Raw genomic sequence first — 16,341 nt, forward strand, 5'->3', positions numbered from 1 at the left:
GACAAAACAGAAGGCGCAGAGACGTGATTTGGAACTGGGGCCCCCACAACCCAATCCAGACCCCTGAAGTGCGCCGGCTGACCCTAGCTGACGACCCAGAGGAGGGTGTGGTGGCAGTCAAAATGGAAGTTCTTGGTGATGCACTTTGAAGAAGAGGGTAGCCTGGCTGAGCACTCTGTGATCTTTATGTAGAACTAGTTGCTGATGTGGAGTATAGAGGGATGATGTAGACCAGTCTTTGCTAACCTGGAGCCAAAAAGGAAGAAAAAGCCTGTCATTCATCTACTTCACCTTTAAACGTGGCCTGTCAGTGGATTTCAATGGAAGAGAGGGAGAGCAAGAACTTTTGGGTAGAATAAGGTGCCACTACTGGAAAGGTTCTGTTCTTCGCAGTGATGTCTCTTACATCCACCCAGATCTTTTCCTCTATTGCAAATCTGCCCGTAGGTCCACAAATGTTGGCTTAGATTACTAGCCAAACATATTTTTCTTTTCTTTTTTGTCATCATGGTGTTCCCCTTGACCAAGTGTTGTGGTACATGGAGAGGGCTTGGGGGAGAGGGGTGTGAGTGTGTGTGTGTGTGTGTGTGTGTGAGTATTCTCTCATTTGTGGTGAAGGTATGGACGAAGTCAGCAAAAACAGAACTATCTCTCATACCCTTTCTTACTTCTTCCAAATCACAGCACACATGCGATCTCTGGGGTGGGTGTCTGTGGTCTTGCAGGCATCCTGCTTGCTAGAGGCTCAGAACAATTTGTCCCTGGAGAGCTGGAGAGTGGATTTGTTGCTTCTCAGTCCTAACCTAATCTTTGGCTTGTACACTCACAGATGACGAAGGGAGCCTGGCTCTTCCTGCCCCACTGCAACAGGGCAAATCCCTCTCTGTTCCAGGAAGTGGAGCCAAGTCTGGGGGAGGGAACAACTCACCAGACTTCCTGCTTCTGCCACCGCTGCCGTCACTACCACTGCCACCCCCACTCTTTAACCAGACAGCTTCCCCTAACACCCCTACTGGAGTCATCTACAGCCTGTCAGGCTCCATGGCAACTGCCTCTTCACCCCCAAGGCTGGTCCAAACCCTGTCGGGCTCCTTTCCAGACATCTACGACGGAGACATGAAAAAATGGGAGGACCACTTTCACAGCATCCAGAGGGCCTACAAAGAGTTTGGCAAAGAGGATGACTTTGCAATCCGGGTGCTCACCGAGGATTTCACCCTCCCCTTCCCTTTTGCCTGGCCCAGCGAGGGCGAAGCGTCCCGGCAGCTGGCCTACGATCCCACTGACTGCTCTGGCTTTGATTTCTTCTTGCACCCAGGGCAGCCTGTCCCTCACCTTCTCCAACCGCTGCATGCCACCACTCAGGCTTTCTTTAAGAAGAGATGTCTGGAGCAGCTGGCTCTCAGCTATGCCAGCAAAGGATCTCTCACCAGTGCTCCTGGGCTGCCAACACCACCAGAAACTAGTCCCCCCTTGCGGCCAGACATCATGGTCATCACCAGCATGCCATGCGTGGCCACTACTGCAGCTCCGGGTGAGCTGCCCTTCATTCTGCAGGACGGCAAAGGCCACCGGAACATCCAACCTGCCCCTATGGCTATTCCAAGCTCAGCACCGATGCAGCCAATCAACCTTCAGTTTATGAGCCCCACCCACCATGGGCCATTTTAGTCCTCTTGGATGCTCCAGATCAGGGGCAGCCAAAGTGATGCTCTCCAGATGTTGCTGACCTACAACTGACATCAGCCCCAGCAAGCATGGCCAATGGCTAAGGATGATGGGAGTTGTAATTCATCAACATCTAGAGGGCCAATGGTTTCCCACACCTGTTCTAGATATTAGCAGTGCTCCACAAGTGGGACATATTTTTAAAAGACTGTGAATAGTGCCCTATGTGACTCTTCCATTACAGCCATAGCAATGAACCTCCACCTCAACTCTTCTGAACACTAGTACCCTCGACATTTAATGAAGGCTAGAGACTGCACTGCTAAATTCTTCACATCACTACAGATGTCCCTCTTGCAGTCTAAGTCTGACTCCCAATATCCAGGAAGTTAATAAAAGCCAGTCTGTCTTTCCATTCCTACGAGCTCTGTTGTTGTAGCAATACCTCCCTGGGCTCCTTCTGGAAGGGCAGGATATCAATCAATCAGTCAATCTATGTATTAGGTTAATTGCTACATTAGGATGGGGCAAACATGGCCCAATGGCCACTATTGCTTTCTAAGTAAACAAACAAACAAACAAACTTATACACGAAGCTGCAGGTTGGACTACTGCAGTGTGTTCTATGTTGGGATTGCCCTTGAAGATGGGCAGCTGATAGGGATGAGGGAGAAATTTGTTTCAGTTCACATTTAAAGTTGAATCTATCAAATACACACAACATGAGAACCGAAAGACAGCCATCCTTTAAAATTCATACTTATCTGAATTTTGCAGTGCAGTTCTCCAGTCAAACTGTGTTTACAAAAATTCATGTATTAGGGAAAGGGTTTGCACATAAATCCATAGATTAGTGGAAATAGCAAGCAAGAATGAATTCTAGTAAGAGAAATTGCTTGCAAAATGTGTTTATTAGTCAAAACTGCATACAAAAACGGGTTAGGAGAAAGTCGCACTAAAATACTGAAGCATTTTCATGAGGATTTTTTTAAAAAGTAAATTGCAACAGAAACATGGAGAACTGAATTTAAGATTGGAAAAATGAGAAACTGAAAGAACCGAAATTGTCAGATCCATCCCAGAATTTGGTGGCCAGGTTGTTAACCAGGATGGGCCACAAAAAGCACGTCTAATTCTTGTTTTATCACAGCTTCATAGGCTACGACTGAGCTTCTGGGCCCAATTCAAGAAAGTCATTATTATACGACCTTGAAACCCTAAGCAGCCTGGGTCTAGCATGCTTTAGGGAGCATTCCCTCCCACATCTTCCTTCCCCTGTTCTCAGACCTAGGGAATGAAACCTTAGCCCGTGTGCCATCATTTAGGAAGGTGCATTGCATCAATGAACGGTGCAGGACCTTCTCAGTGGTGGTACCTACATTATGGAACAATCTTCCCAGAGAAGATCACTGGTTCACTTCACCATTTGTGTTTGACCAGAGGGTGAAGGCAAACCTGTTTTCCAAACCTTTCACAGACTAAAGTGTCTGCTGATTTATGTTTGTTCATTAGCTCCGACTCTTATTAATAATTTCATTGTTGTGCTAGCTCGCATTCGTGCATTTTTGTAAAAAAAAATTATGTTTTATTTCTATAGTATTTTTAGTGTGTTGTCACATGTCATCTTGAGGGCTTTGTAGAAAGGCAACTAACATATGTTTAAAACAAACAAAAACATCCAAAGTGTCAGGGGGGGGGGGCGGGAAGTGGATCATTTTTGGTCCTGCAACAACCACTCTTAAAATGTCTGCACCAAAACTGGAGAAGCCAAGAGTTCAGACGTCCCTTCTAGATTTGTACTGTGGATATCAAGTTACAGCAGATGTGACTGATCTGGTCCCTCCTAATGTTTTGCAAAGTGGTCACGGTGGGCCTCCGAGGATGCTTGCCCCTTTGGAATAAGCAAGTTACAGCCCTTTTACAACCCAAGACAAGCTCCACTGGATAACACTGACCGCACACAATGGTGGAAGGATGTTTTTTTGACGCAATTGTTGCCACTACATAGGGCAGCTTTCCCCAACCTAATACTCTCCCAGACATTTTGGACAACTCCCATCAACCACACCAGCACGGCCAATAGTCAGGGATGATGGGAGCTGTAGTCCAATAGGTTCCCCATCCCTGATGTAAACATTTGTTTTTTTAAAAAAATCACTTTGCAGCCGTTTTCATAGTGAACCTGAACGTCACATACTACAAAACCAAGAAAATGTGGTCACATGAGCAGATTTAGGCAGATTAGGGGAAATAAAATTTAGTAGTCCAGAATGAGCAGGTGGCGTGGTGAGACTGTCAGTCATGAATTGCACTTGGGGACGAGCTGTAGGTCCACACTGAACGGCCAGAGCAAGGCACTTTTAACAATATGAGCTATAGGTTGGGAGGGGAATCTCTTTCAGTCCATGAGCCAAGTTTGTTCCCTGCTGGACAACCTTCTGAAGGACATATGCCAGCAGTGGGCAGGGGCAGAGGCCAAAGTGGGTGGAGCAACCAATCTAGATTTCACATTACCTGGACATGCTGGGGATCAAACCTGGGACCTTCGGCATGCAAAGCAGATGCTCTACCACTGAGCTACCGCCCTTCAGAGTTCCAGGACACATTCCAGCCAGAACTGGGAGGCATCACCCTGGTGAGCTGCCACTAAGTGTATAGATGCACTAGTGGTCTGACTTTGTTGGAAGAAAGCTTCCTACGTTCCAATGTTAAGCACCTTGGCCTAGCTTACTGCATATATCTGCAGCTGTTTAAATCTACACTGTGCAACTCTACTCATATTTACTTAGGCTCATTTGTAGCTCATAGTAGTTTTTTTCCCCTTCATGTAGAATCATTCATGCTCATCCTAAACATGGTTGCAATCTAGATTGAGACGATCCTGCTGTCCACAAGGATGGGTGGGTTTACCTTTCATGAGTTTGAAACCCCTCCACTCAATTAGGCTAGCTATGCCTTTTCCTTCCTGCACGTGCCGCAGGTGAAAAACACCCTCAAGGAGCATGCAAACCAGCGGCCTGGGGAAAGTGCCAAGGGCTGGGTAGAGAGGCCCGGAGGGCTCCATTTGGCTCCCAGATCTGAAGTTCCCAATCCCTGATATAGATAATACTGAGCTAGATGGAGCATAAGGCGGTTCCCTAAAGTCTGTGGGGAGATTATGCATACTGCCCTAGAATGTACAAACTTCAGCCAAGATACGCACTTTCCCAACCCTGTTGAGGATTACACACGATGGCTGAAGAATATACGAAATGCAATTGAGATATGCACATCTCTCCTGCCTGTTGAAGATTATGGATAATGACCTGAGGATGCACAAAATTCAGTTGATAGAGGCACATTTTCCAAGACTGAGATGATGTATATTGACCTGGACATGTGCACATTTCCCTCTTCATGCATAGATTATGTGCACATTCTCCTTGAAGTCAGATGAATGAGCACAATAGCCAGTTGTTATGCAGATTAACCACTCACCTTAAATTACCCACAGGGGCATTCGCAGTACCCAGGTACAAGCCCCCTGTACCTGGGTTCAGCTGCTCTTGAGAAAGAGTCTACACATGGTGTTTTGAAAAATAACCATGTGTACCGGTCCCCGGAAGTAAGAGGTATTTTGTTCATGTGTTGATTCTCCCTGCATGCTGACCAGGTGGAGCTGATCATGAACAATTCATTTTCCTCCCTGGGGAGAGCCTGAGGCGTTCCTCTAGCAGCAGTAGCTGCCACCAATCAGAAATGAGTTCAGGAAAATCTGAGTTGCTGGAGCCGTGGAGTGGGAAAGAGGAATAAGGCTTAAATGGAGGAAAAGGCAAAAAAGAGAGAAGGCCAGCCTGAAGCAGAGCTTCCGTGTACTGGCAATGAATGAGCTTGAGGGAAGGAAGGAGGCAAAAAATGGGTGGGGGGAAGCTTTGGAGGACTCACACTGCAATTTTTGTAAAAGTCTCCTCAGAAGTAAGTCCCATTGAGTTCAGTGGGGCCTAGTCCCAGGGCTTCCCCCAGGCACCTGGTTGGCCACTGTGAGAACAGGATGCTGGACTAGATGGGCCACTGGCCTGATCCAGCAGGCTCTTCTTATGTTCTTAAGGTGTTAGGAGTGCCTAAAAATGTGAGAGACTGTCAGGGAAGCTAGAGCAGCCTTTCCCAACCAGTGTGCCTCTAGATGTTGTTGGACCACAACTCCCATCTGCCTCAGCCAACATTGCCAATGGCTGAGGCTGATGGGAGTTGTGGTCGAGCAACATCTGGAGGCACACCGGTTGGGAAAGGCTGAGCTAGAGCAAGGAATGGAGGTCAAGCCTCTCGTGGTTTCAGGCAAGTGAAAATTGTTGTCATGAGAGAAGGGAAAAGGAGGCAGGGAAGCAGAAACCTATCCCAGTGAGAGGATAGCTCTGAGGGCTCACACTGTAATTTTAAAAATGTCTATTTACAAGTACCACTTCCTTCAATGGGGCTTATTCAGTTAGTGGAGTTAGGTTTGCATTAAAAAAGTGATCCCTGTCAGAGAAGCTAGAGTTAGGCATGGGCTGTCTAAAATTAAAAAAAAAAAAAAAGTTTGGCTTACATTCACAGTGCAATCCTAACCATGCCTACTCTAAAGTAAATCCCATTCAGTTCATTGGGGCTTACTCCCAGGTAAGGTTAGGATTCCAGCCTCATAGAAGAAACAGTTAGGGGGGGCAGAGAAAGGGAGGGGAGAGAGCTTGTCTATATGTCTGGTCACAGGCACAGTACAATCCTAGCCATGTTTACTCAGAAGTAAGTCCCACAAAGCTCAATGGGACTTACTCCCAGGTAGATAGGGTTGGGACAGGATTGCAGCATCACTTTCAGGGAAATGTAGGAAGAGGTGAAAGGGCAGCAGAGGAGAGGTAATGAAGAGGGAAAATCCGGAGGGGGAGACCCTAAGACTCTGAAGCAGAGCTTGTGTGGCCCCTGTGGGCTCAGACAAGTGAAAATTGCTATCTTGAGAGAAGGTGGAAGGATGTACCAGTAATCTACTAAAGGGGGTGGGGAGAAGGAATCTGAAGTCACGGTGTGATCCTAACCATGTCTACTCAGAAATAAAGTCCCACTGAGTTTAATGGGGCTTACTCCTGAAGTGAAAGTGAATATAGGATTGCAACCTTTAACATCTAAATTCAATTATTTCCTTTAAATACTAGGTGATTTATCAATAATTAGAATATTTATAATAAGTCTGTTAAGTGTTCAGTGTGTCATCATGTGACTCTTGTTATTGCTTGCTATGGAGCAGCACAGCTATTCTTCAGGATTGTGCCACAAACAGATTCCTCCAAGTCTGCTTTAAACTTGCTCCAAACCCTTTTGACATGTAATGAATAATAGCCATTTTCTTTTCCTGGCTGCAAATGTGTATATAACGGAGACTGTATACTCATTGAAAGTTACATGTGAATAACTACGAGTGTACAGCTCAACTGCTTGTGTACCCAGGTATACAGACTGTACACTCATTGAATGTAATGTGTGAACAGGGCCTATATATGTGTGTGTGTATATAAACTAGATAATGGCCTGGTTTGCACATCAGGCTAAGCCAAACCATGGCTCAACACAAATGCACTAGCATGCACGCTCCACGCAAGACTGCAGCTGCTTTTCTCTTCTCCCGTCAATCTGTGGCTCCACTCCACTACATCATGGATTGGTTTTGCATGTCATCTGAATTTGGGTTCATGATTTAGCTCTCTCCCCACTAGCCACAAGCTGTAACCAAGGTTTGTCCTATGGTTTACAGCTTGTAGTTCATCTGTAAGAGCTAGATCGCATGCCCAGTTTCAGATGACACAGTAAACTGTCACTAGGCTTAGCACAGCAGCAGAATGACTGGGGAGGAGCCAAACAGCTCCAATCTCCTCTCCTGGAGCCTGCATGCTTGCTCCACGATGAACCAGGCCAATCTGTGGCTTCCCCCCTCTCCAAAACAATTGTGAAAACTGGTTACTCATTCAGATTCCTTATTAAGACCCTTATCTTTTTAGCAAGGTTAGTTTATCAGGTTTAGACATGTCATGTGGCTTTGGCCAGACTGTTTCAATAGAAAGGGTATCCCACACATTAAGAATGGCAGGGATAGCCAAGGGTGGATGCAAGTGGACAGATATCATCTATGAACACTAGGAAGTATTGATTGCCACATTCCTGTCTCCAGCAGGGCTGCAAATGTCTTGGATTGGCTGCAGTAGCTCAATAAAATACATGTTTTGCATGCAGAAAGTTGCAAGTTCAATCATGGACATCTGTTGGTAGGGCTGGAAAAAACTAGTGCCTGAAACCCTGTAGCGGCCCGTGGGCAGATGCTCAGCCTCTTCACCAGCAGCATAGCTGCCTTTAGGCAAAGGGGGCTTGCATTCCCCCCCCACCTTAGTTCTAGAGTTTAGGATTTAGCTGAAGATGGGTCAAGGGACAACCAATGTGAGCTCAGAGTCACCTGGTGCTTAATCTGAGGCAGCTAGCAGTTTGAGGCCCTGCCAAGGATGCTGGGAAGGTGCCTTGTTAACCAGATAGTGTAGACCTTGGAGCAATTAACTCCCCACCAGGAAATTAGAGGCTGTGCTTATCAGCTATTGTTATGCTGTATGACCCTGGGAAAGAGCCTCCATCACTGGAGTGCTAGGCTGGGAAAGCCATGACCTCGTTCTTTGCAGCTATTAGTCATTCACCACTCTGCTTGTAAACAATTATCCTATATAACCCATGCTTGGTGCTCAGTTTGGTGGTGTTCAGTCTGACAAAGGTTCATGCAAGACCATGCAGTTTGTTCTACCTTATCGGATACACCTGTGTGTTGTAAGTTACTCAATAAACTCTCCTTGTGAGTAAACCTGCTGGATCTGGCTTATTCATCTCCTTGGTATCTCTGAAACCTGAAAGCCCGTTGGCCAGGGCATACAAACCCTATAGCAGTGTTCTTCAAATGTGGATCCCTGTAAGTTGTTGAACTACAGCTCCCATGATCCCTTGACCAGTGGCTAAACTGGCTGGGGATTATGGGAGTTGTAGTCCAAGAACATCTAGGGACCCAAGGTTGAACAACCAAGTTCTAGAGAGCTGCAGCCAGCCGGTGTCAACAGTACTGAGACAGATGGACCAATGGCTCATCTTAGAGACACACTTGAGGTTGTGCTGGCTTCAGTGCATCTCCACCTCCATTTTCTGGACATGCACTGCTAGTAAAACTCCACCCCTTTCACTCCAAAACCTCAGAAGTTGCAGCTCCAGCGTGTTTTACCTGGAAATCAGCTTCACACAGGCTTCCCAACCAATTGGCCATCAACCCCATTGCCACACCAGGTGCATCCAATGAAAAGGCTTTGCTGTAGGCTCAGGCAGACACAGGGATTGGCCCAACACTTTGCTGTGGGAGGTCCTAATGAGCAGCTGACAAGGGAGATGTGTCCAGCCGTGGGCAGAGTTGTTTCAAAGAGCAGACAGAGGAAATGGTCTGGCTGTTTTTGAAGCAACTAGTGTGTCTCCAGACATAAGGCAGCTTTCTGTTCCCCTGCATTATTCATTGATATATTTATAAACCAAGTTGCCAAAACAGCACACAATAAAATAAAATACAAACAGTTACAATTTGCACACTATTATACTGCATTGTTGTTAATGATAAAAGATCCAGCAGTCAGAAATGTAAAGACTGTTACACCCTAGGGCTACAATCCAATACACACTTACCTGGGAGTATGTCTCACTGAACCTAATGGAGCTTACTTCTGAATACACATGTATTGGACTGCAGCCTAAGTGAGTTTTACTGAATCTCCACCCAACTGGTTTGGTATTCAGAAAACTCAGATGTAGATAATTAAGCTTGCAGCCAGTGCAGTGCTGTGGTTATCTGACTAGACTGGAGACAGCCTGGTTCAAATCCCAGCTCAGTCATGATGCTCACTGCATGACATTGAACCAGTCAGTACCTCTCAGCCTACCCTACCTCACAGGGTTGTTGGGAGGATAAGTTGAAGGGGTGGCCCATGTATGCCACCTTGAGCTCCTTGGAGGATAGACGGGATATAAATGTAGTAAATAAGATGCCACATCAAAGAGAACAAGTCCCTGAAACCTCCGTTATGAGTTACGCCTCACCAGAGTACGGATGAAGTTTTGCTTTCACACCAGGGATTGCCACAACTAAACAGAATATTATGGGGGTGGGCAGAGCCCTCAGTCAACTTCCTGTTAGGAAGGGTCAGTCTCATAAGTTTTTTCCCCAGGTGCGATACTCACTTTTGGACTGAGAAAGTCTCTCTCCACCCAGGTCACAAATCTGCTCTCGTCATATCTGAAAACATGCAAACTGAATCCCTCCTCCTTAATACTCAAACGGAGAACAAACCCGCCCCCAGAAGCCACGATAGGTGAATGAGCGTTAATCACGCGATCTCTTCTGGCCTATCACCTCCCAAGACAGCCTTTCTAGCTGGTTGTTTTGCAGTCCTTGAAAACTATGTCCCACTCACCCAATGAAAAACAAAATCAAGCTTACTGGATGTCAAACTAAATGATCCCCTATCTGAGCCTTATTGCAATGAAGGCTGCAATCCTACGCACGCCAGAGGTTTCCTTGAGAAGGCGGCTCCTTGTAAGCCATGGGGCCGACAACCTCCTAAACATGCCAAGGAGCAAGTGGCGCGCCACTTCACCCAACTCAGGCATAAACACGTGCGCTGAAAGGGGATCAGCTGCCTGCAGCTTTCTGGCCGCAAGTTAGGGATGGAGAACCTACGGCCCACCAAATACTGCGGGGCTCCCAACTCCTATCACCCCCAGCCAGCATGGCCAATGGGCAGGGATGGTGGGAGCTGGAGAGGGCCATAGATAGCCTCCCCTCACCCATCCCGTTTAGAACAGTTTTGTTGACGGTGCACGACGTAACATGGAATTATCGTGTGGAAAGTAGGTCAAGATACAGCTTTAGCCCTGATAAGCCAGCTTTCTGAGCCTAAACGCGGCTGATTCCCAGATCCTGGGATCTAGCGTCGGGAGTCTCTCACGGTAGGAGCCAGTCCCATCCAGCCCAGTGCATCCACAATGTTGTTGTTATCTGCCTTCAAGTCGATTACGACTTATGGCGACCCTATGAACCTTGCTTCCAGGTTAAGGTCCGAAGGACTGGGGCCAATATTCTCCGCTGAGCATGGTAAGGAACTAAAAAGGCCAGAAACGTACAACTGGGGCCTTTGCTTGTTTACTCTCAACTTCCGCCGACGTCCAAGGCACTTGCTTCCTAGCAAAGCGCGCTCAGGGTTGCAGTCTTAAAAGAGCAGCTTCAATTTATTGCACCAGACTAAACGGTTCACAGGCTAGGTCAAGCCTCCCATCCTCCCCCCACCCTGTCAAGGAGCATTCAGAGGGCTCCCTCTTCTGTTTGAGCTGTCATCTCTTCCCACCCACCCCTACTGCCTATATCCTTTAGCACACACGCATGCGCCATGGGGACCACAAGAGGCGCGGGGGGGGGGAAATCTTGAGTACTCGATCGCGGATAGATCTCTTCCCCCGCTTCGTCGGGACTCGCAGCAGCCCCGTCCTTGCAAGATTCCCTCGCTCTCCCACCTCCCCTTGTTGCAAGGTTCTAAAACAACAAAGAACGCTCCCCCGCCCGCCCAGGCTGCCGCAGCGTTCGAGCAAAGCCCGCAACGTTCCGTCCGCCGCGGCCGCTTGTTTGCAACGTTCCATTCCTCCCCTCCTCCGCCGCCACCTCCTCCCTCTTCCCCCGCCCCGCATCGTCGCAACGTTCTATCCCCTCCCCCTCCACTCTCTCTGGATTGTTGCAACGTTCCATCCGCTGCTTGCTCGCCGACGTTCCAAAGCAGGCCGCGGGCGTTCGATCGGCAACAGCGGGGCTTTCTCGGGTTTCAGTCCGCATCCTCCGGCTCCCACGCTCTCCCGTCTCTTCCCCCTCACGTGTCCCGGGCTCCCAGCTGGGGAAGGAGGGGAGGGAGAGAGAATCGCTCGCTCGCTTTCCTCCTCACATGACCCGAGTGTTTGTCCCCGTGATCAGCGCCTCGGCTCCCGTGTCTCCTCCGCGTCCCCTCTACCTCCATCCGGCGTGAGATTTAAACTTCATCCCTTCCTCCTCTCCCACCCCTTTCCCCCTGGTGCTGCGGGGGCCTCTCCCCCCCTCTCCCTTCCCCCCTCCCTCTCCCCCCCTTCCCCTCTCCCCCCATGGACATGCTGGATCCCGGCCTGGACACAGCCACCGCCTCCGCTGCATCCAGGTAAGGGGAAAGATTCCATAACCCCCACCCCCACCCCGTCTCTTCTGTGGGGGTGGGGGACATCCAGTCCTTCTCCCTCTTCTCAGGCCTCGCGAGGGAGGGGAGAGGGAACGAGCCATGATCCTCCTCCTCCTGCGGTGGCAGCCGTAGCGGCACGGAGAGAGAGGGGGAGAACAAAATGGAGGACAAGGCAGAGCTGAAGCTCTCCGGGACAGGGAACGGGGGGGGCAATTCTAGGGGGCTGACCTGGATGGGGGTCGGAATTCGGTGTGGAATAAAAGGAAGCTGGGAGGGGGAGAGGAGAGGCTGCGATCAGGAGGACTCTCTGGGTCATTGTAGGGTGAGAAGGAACGGGACACCCCCGCACTGTCCAGGATCTGAAACGCATTGTGAAAAGAGATGGTGGGCGGCGGCGGGGGGAGCTGGATAAGCCGGAAAAGGCCTGCTTTGTGTGTATTTGGGGGTGTTGGGGGGAGAGAAATGAAGTGGGGTCATTGTTTTGGTGCTACAGGCGAAGGGGAAAACCTGGGATTGACTGGTTGGAGGGCAGGGAGGGAGGAGTGAGAAAAGCCCGGGGTGGGGTAAGTGAAGGCCCTGGAGAGAAGAGGCTGGCCGACCTGATGGGGAAAGAGTGGGTACGATTGTGGAGCAGCAGTGAAAGGGGACCAGACTGGGGTGAGGAGAAAAAGTAAGGAGAGGGAGGTGTAGGGTTGAGAGGCCAGTGTGGTGTAGTGATTAGAGTGCCTGACTAGAAGCGGGAGATCCAGGTTGAAATCCCCACCTGGCCATGAAGTTTCCTGGGTCCTGATCTCTCAGCCTAACCATACCTCACAGGGTTGTTGAGAGGATTTTTTTTAAAGAGTAGGGTGTATATAGAGTTCTCCTTTCTTAGCACAGGGATGAGGAATGTGTGGCCCTCCAGATGTTGTGGCCCACAACTCCTTTCATTCGCAGACAGCATAGCCACTTGACAGGGATAATAGGACTATGGCCACTAATGAGGGATGATGAGAGTTGTGGTCCAATACCGCACCTGAAGGGCCAGATATTCCCAGCCTCTGCTTTAGGTAAAGGGTGGAATACATTGTAATAATTAAACAAGTAGGTGAATTGCACTGAACAGATAGGAAATTGAGCCAGGCAAAGCTGCCGGTTGAGGCTAGCAGCCTTTCCCAACCAGTGTGCCTCCAGATGTTGTTGGACCACAATTCCCATCTTTCCTGAGCATTGGCGATGCTGGCTGATGGGAGTTGTGGTCCAACATCAGCTGGTGGCCCACTAGTTGGGAAAGGCTAGGGGCTTTTCATGTGAGACCAAAATGCCTGGGAGTCTGAATGACATGGGTCCTTCTTGCAAGAGGCCAAAAGTCTCTTCACACGTCTCTGGTTATGGGGTGGTGGGTGAACACCTAATGCACATCTTAAGTGCACATCTACAAATGTAAAGTGTGGGTGTGATATGTACATTATTGGAGACCTGGGATTATCTGTGTTGCCCTGTGAAGTGTACAAATCCAATTATGCTGCAGTGTAATGTGTGAAATCTGTGTGTATGAGTGAGAGAACGAGTCTTTAGGACAGCCTTCTCCAACCTGGTGCCCTCCAGATATTTTGGACTACAGTTCCCATCATCCCTCAACTTTGACCATGCTGGCTGGTGCTGATGGGAGTTCTGGTGAAAAACATCTGGAGAGCGCCAGGTTGGAGGAGGCTGGCCTAGAGATGGCTTGTGGGTTGCAATGTTACTTCAGGCAAACCCATCTACTCTATGCAGTTTGGCAGATCAGCCAGTGGAAAATTGTGCCATGCTTTGGTACTTAGTCTGGGCCTGTAAAGAGCTGCTCAGTTGTTTGCCAATGGTGAGTGAAACTGGGCTCTGGGTGACCAGACAGTGAACATTTTGTAATCCGGAAGAGAAGGGTCTTTTATTTCCCTTTTAGCCACGAATATGCCATAAGTGAGTAACATAATTTTGTATTAGCCTAGTTAGAGCTGCTGTGGGCAGAAACATTTATGGATTGATATGCAAGACTGAGTTGTTTCAGGGCCATTGTCATATTAACTTCCTGGCATTTTTTTCCCCAAGGAAAACACTCATAGGAGGGTAAAAGGCTATGATCCCTAGATGGTTTTTTTTTTGAGTGGGGGAGAAGGATTCATATAGAAAATAAGTGATCACCAACTGGTGCCATCGGCAAAACAGTGGTTGAGGAAAGCAGACACAGAATTGCTGAGCTCATGCTCAGCCTAGGAATCCAAGCTGTCTGGATTTCTGCAGCCTAATTTAGGAGGGGGGAAGAGGCCTTTTCTTGTTTCTATTGGTAAATCATTGGGAATCACCCTGCAAATCACCCTGAGATCTACCATCTGCCCACCTCTACCTTACAGTTGACGTGTGTTTATTTGTTTTCCTTACCTCCCTATCTCAGATTAATGTCCTAAGTGTTTATTCCCCTGATAACAGCCAGCACCTCTTCCCAGAGTGCTGGTCTTCAGCAGAACTCTGTGTAAGCACAGGGTTTCCTGGACTCTCTCCCATCCAAGCACTGGCCTGACCCAGACCTGTTTCGCTTCAGCAAGATTTGCTGCATCACGTTCCTTTGGGGGTGAGGGACGCAGAGGCTGACAGGATATAGCAGCTTCTTTAAGGCCACGTGACTGATCTGGGTTTGTCGTTAAGAGAGTTAGACTGGAGAGATCTAGGTTCAAATCCTCGCAGTCCTGAAGCCTGCTGGGTGACCTTGGGCCTGTCACTCTCACCCTACCCAATCTACCCCAGGATGCTGTAGTGAAGATAAAGGGGACCAGGGGGAAGACTATGTAAACTCTCCGGAGGAAGAGTGGGATTAAAAATGCAATAACTTGGAATAATTCAGCCCAGCACTAGCCTGGTAGCCATAGGCAACCAGGGATTGCATATAGACGAGTACATAGAATTCCATGCAGGCAAATATAGAGGGGGGGCTAGCAAAGCTACAGCTAGCTACAGCTAGCTACAGCTCTCTGTCCCTCCTGTGACACCCCCAGCAAGCTAGCTTTTTCTTTTTAAGGCTAGCAGTTTTTGTGAATTTACAAAACTTTTATGAACTTTACGAGGCTTTTTTTAAAAAAAATGACCTTCAGGCTAAAAAAATTACACTGTTTTGCCAATACGCTACAGCAGGGATGGCGAACTTGTGATCCTCCAGATGTCGTTGAACTCCAGCTCCCATCATCCTTGACCATAGCCCGTGCTGGCTGGGGCTGATGGGATCTGAGAGCCCAATGGCACCTGGAGGGCCCCAAGGTTCGGTCACCCCTGTGCTTCGCCAACTCTTGCAGGCTGAAGGAGGAAGGTCGATGGGCAGGCAAGCTCTCTCTCATAGGCCTGACGTTTACCTCTGTTGATGGCAGATGAGAGAAAATGTAAAGGGTTACTTGCCTGCCTTCTCCCCCTCCTACCCTTGCTTATCATTTCTTAAGCTCGTCCGGCCCTCCCGGAATTGAATTAGGACATTTGCTGGGGTTTCAATGAAAAGAAAGGGGCATCCAAACAGGGATGGGCACTGCTGAAAACAAAAAAGGCATGTGACACGATAGGAACAAGAGAAGCCAGAGTTATCTCATGTGATGACATTGTTAGAGCTTCAGCTATGGGGCGATATACAAATGCAATAAATAAATAATAATAATTATTAATAATGATAATAATATCCCACCCTTCCGCCCAGGAGAAGCTCGGGGCGGGAAACAAAAAGCACTCGAAAACGTCTTTTTCAAATCCAAAGACTTTTAAACATATTAAAATAAAATATCTTTAAAAACATTGAAACAAAACATCTTTAAAAGATCTTTCTAGAAAAAAAAAACAACTTTAAAAACATCTTAAGAAGCAATTCCAATGCAGATGAAGACTGGGATAAGGTCTCTACTTAAAAGGCTTGTTGAGAGAGGACTGATGATGCCAGGAGGACCATAGGAAGAAGCCTTGCAAGCTGTCGAGGTCAGTATTGTTGGGTGGGGAACCTCTGGCCTGGAGGCCAAATGCAGCCCTCCAAGCCTCTCTGTCTGGCCCTCGGGACTCTCTCCAGGACTCCACCACCCCTCCAGCTCAGCCAAACCCTTCAACACTTGCACCTCATACCCTCCTTGAGTGTTTTTGTCTGCCTGGAAAGTGTCCTTGAAATCTGATCATGCCTCTTGACTGTCTGGGTGGAGGCTGGAGAGGGGTTTGTGGAGAAACTAGCCTCCTGGACAAAGGTAAAATGATTGATTGCTGCACCCAGTTTTCCTTCTGGCCCTGCGCATCCCTGGTAAGTGGCCCTCAGGAGGTTGTGCAGGTGGGAATATGGCCCAAGGTCTGAAAAAGTTTCTTCATCCCTGGTCTTGGCTGACAGGCAGTGTTAGGCTAGCTGCTTTGCCCCACGCTACCTGGAGATGCCAGG

At 48.4% G+C, this 16,341-nt stretch overlaps 2 protein-coding genes across 3 annotated transcripts in view; one reads left to right on the plus strand and one right to left on the minus strand.

The window, feature by feature from the left end:
- The window catches only part of LOC133370853 (uncharacterized), a 65,439-nt gene extending 53,695 nt beyond the window's left edge, over nucleotides 1-11,744 (minus strand). Inside the window, exons 1-2 of the mRNA XM_061597730.1 lie at nucleotides 11,673-11,744; nucleotides 9,925-10,089 (exon numbers count right to left, since the gene is read on the minus strand). Of these exons, the coding sequence (XP_061453714.1) occupies nucleotides 9,925-10,089; nucleotides 11,673-11,744 (237 nt within the window). The remainder of the gene's footprint in view (nucleotides 1-9,924; nucleotides 10,090-11,672) is intronic.
- Nucleotides 11,131-16,341, plus strand: part of USF2 (upstream transcription factor 2, c-fos interacting) — a 29,771-nt gene continuing 24,560 nt past the window's right edge. Inside the window, exon 1 of one of the 2 annotated variants that reach the window (XM_061596977.1) lies at nucleotides 11,131-11,918. In XM_061596977.1, coding sequence (XP_061452961.1) covers nucleotides 11,866-11,918 — 53 coding nt within the window. In that variant the 5' untranslated portion in view covers nucleotides 11,131-11,865. The remainder of the gene's footprint in view (nucleotides 11,919-16,341) is intronic. The other variant, XM_061596978.1, reaches the window with a different exon arrangement.

This window comes from Rhineura floridana, chromosome 15, assembly GCF_030035675.1.
Source record: "Rhineura floridana isolate rRhiFlo1 chromosome 15, rRhiFlo1.hap2, whole genome shotgun sequence".
In the NCBI taxonomy this organism is placed as follows: Eukaryota; Metazoa; Chordata; class Lepidosauria; order Squamata; family Rhineuridae; genus Rhineura; species Rhineura floridana.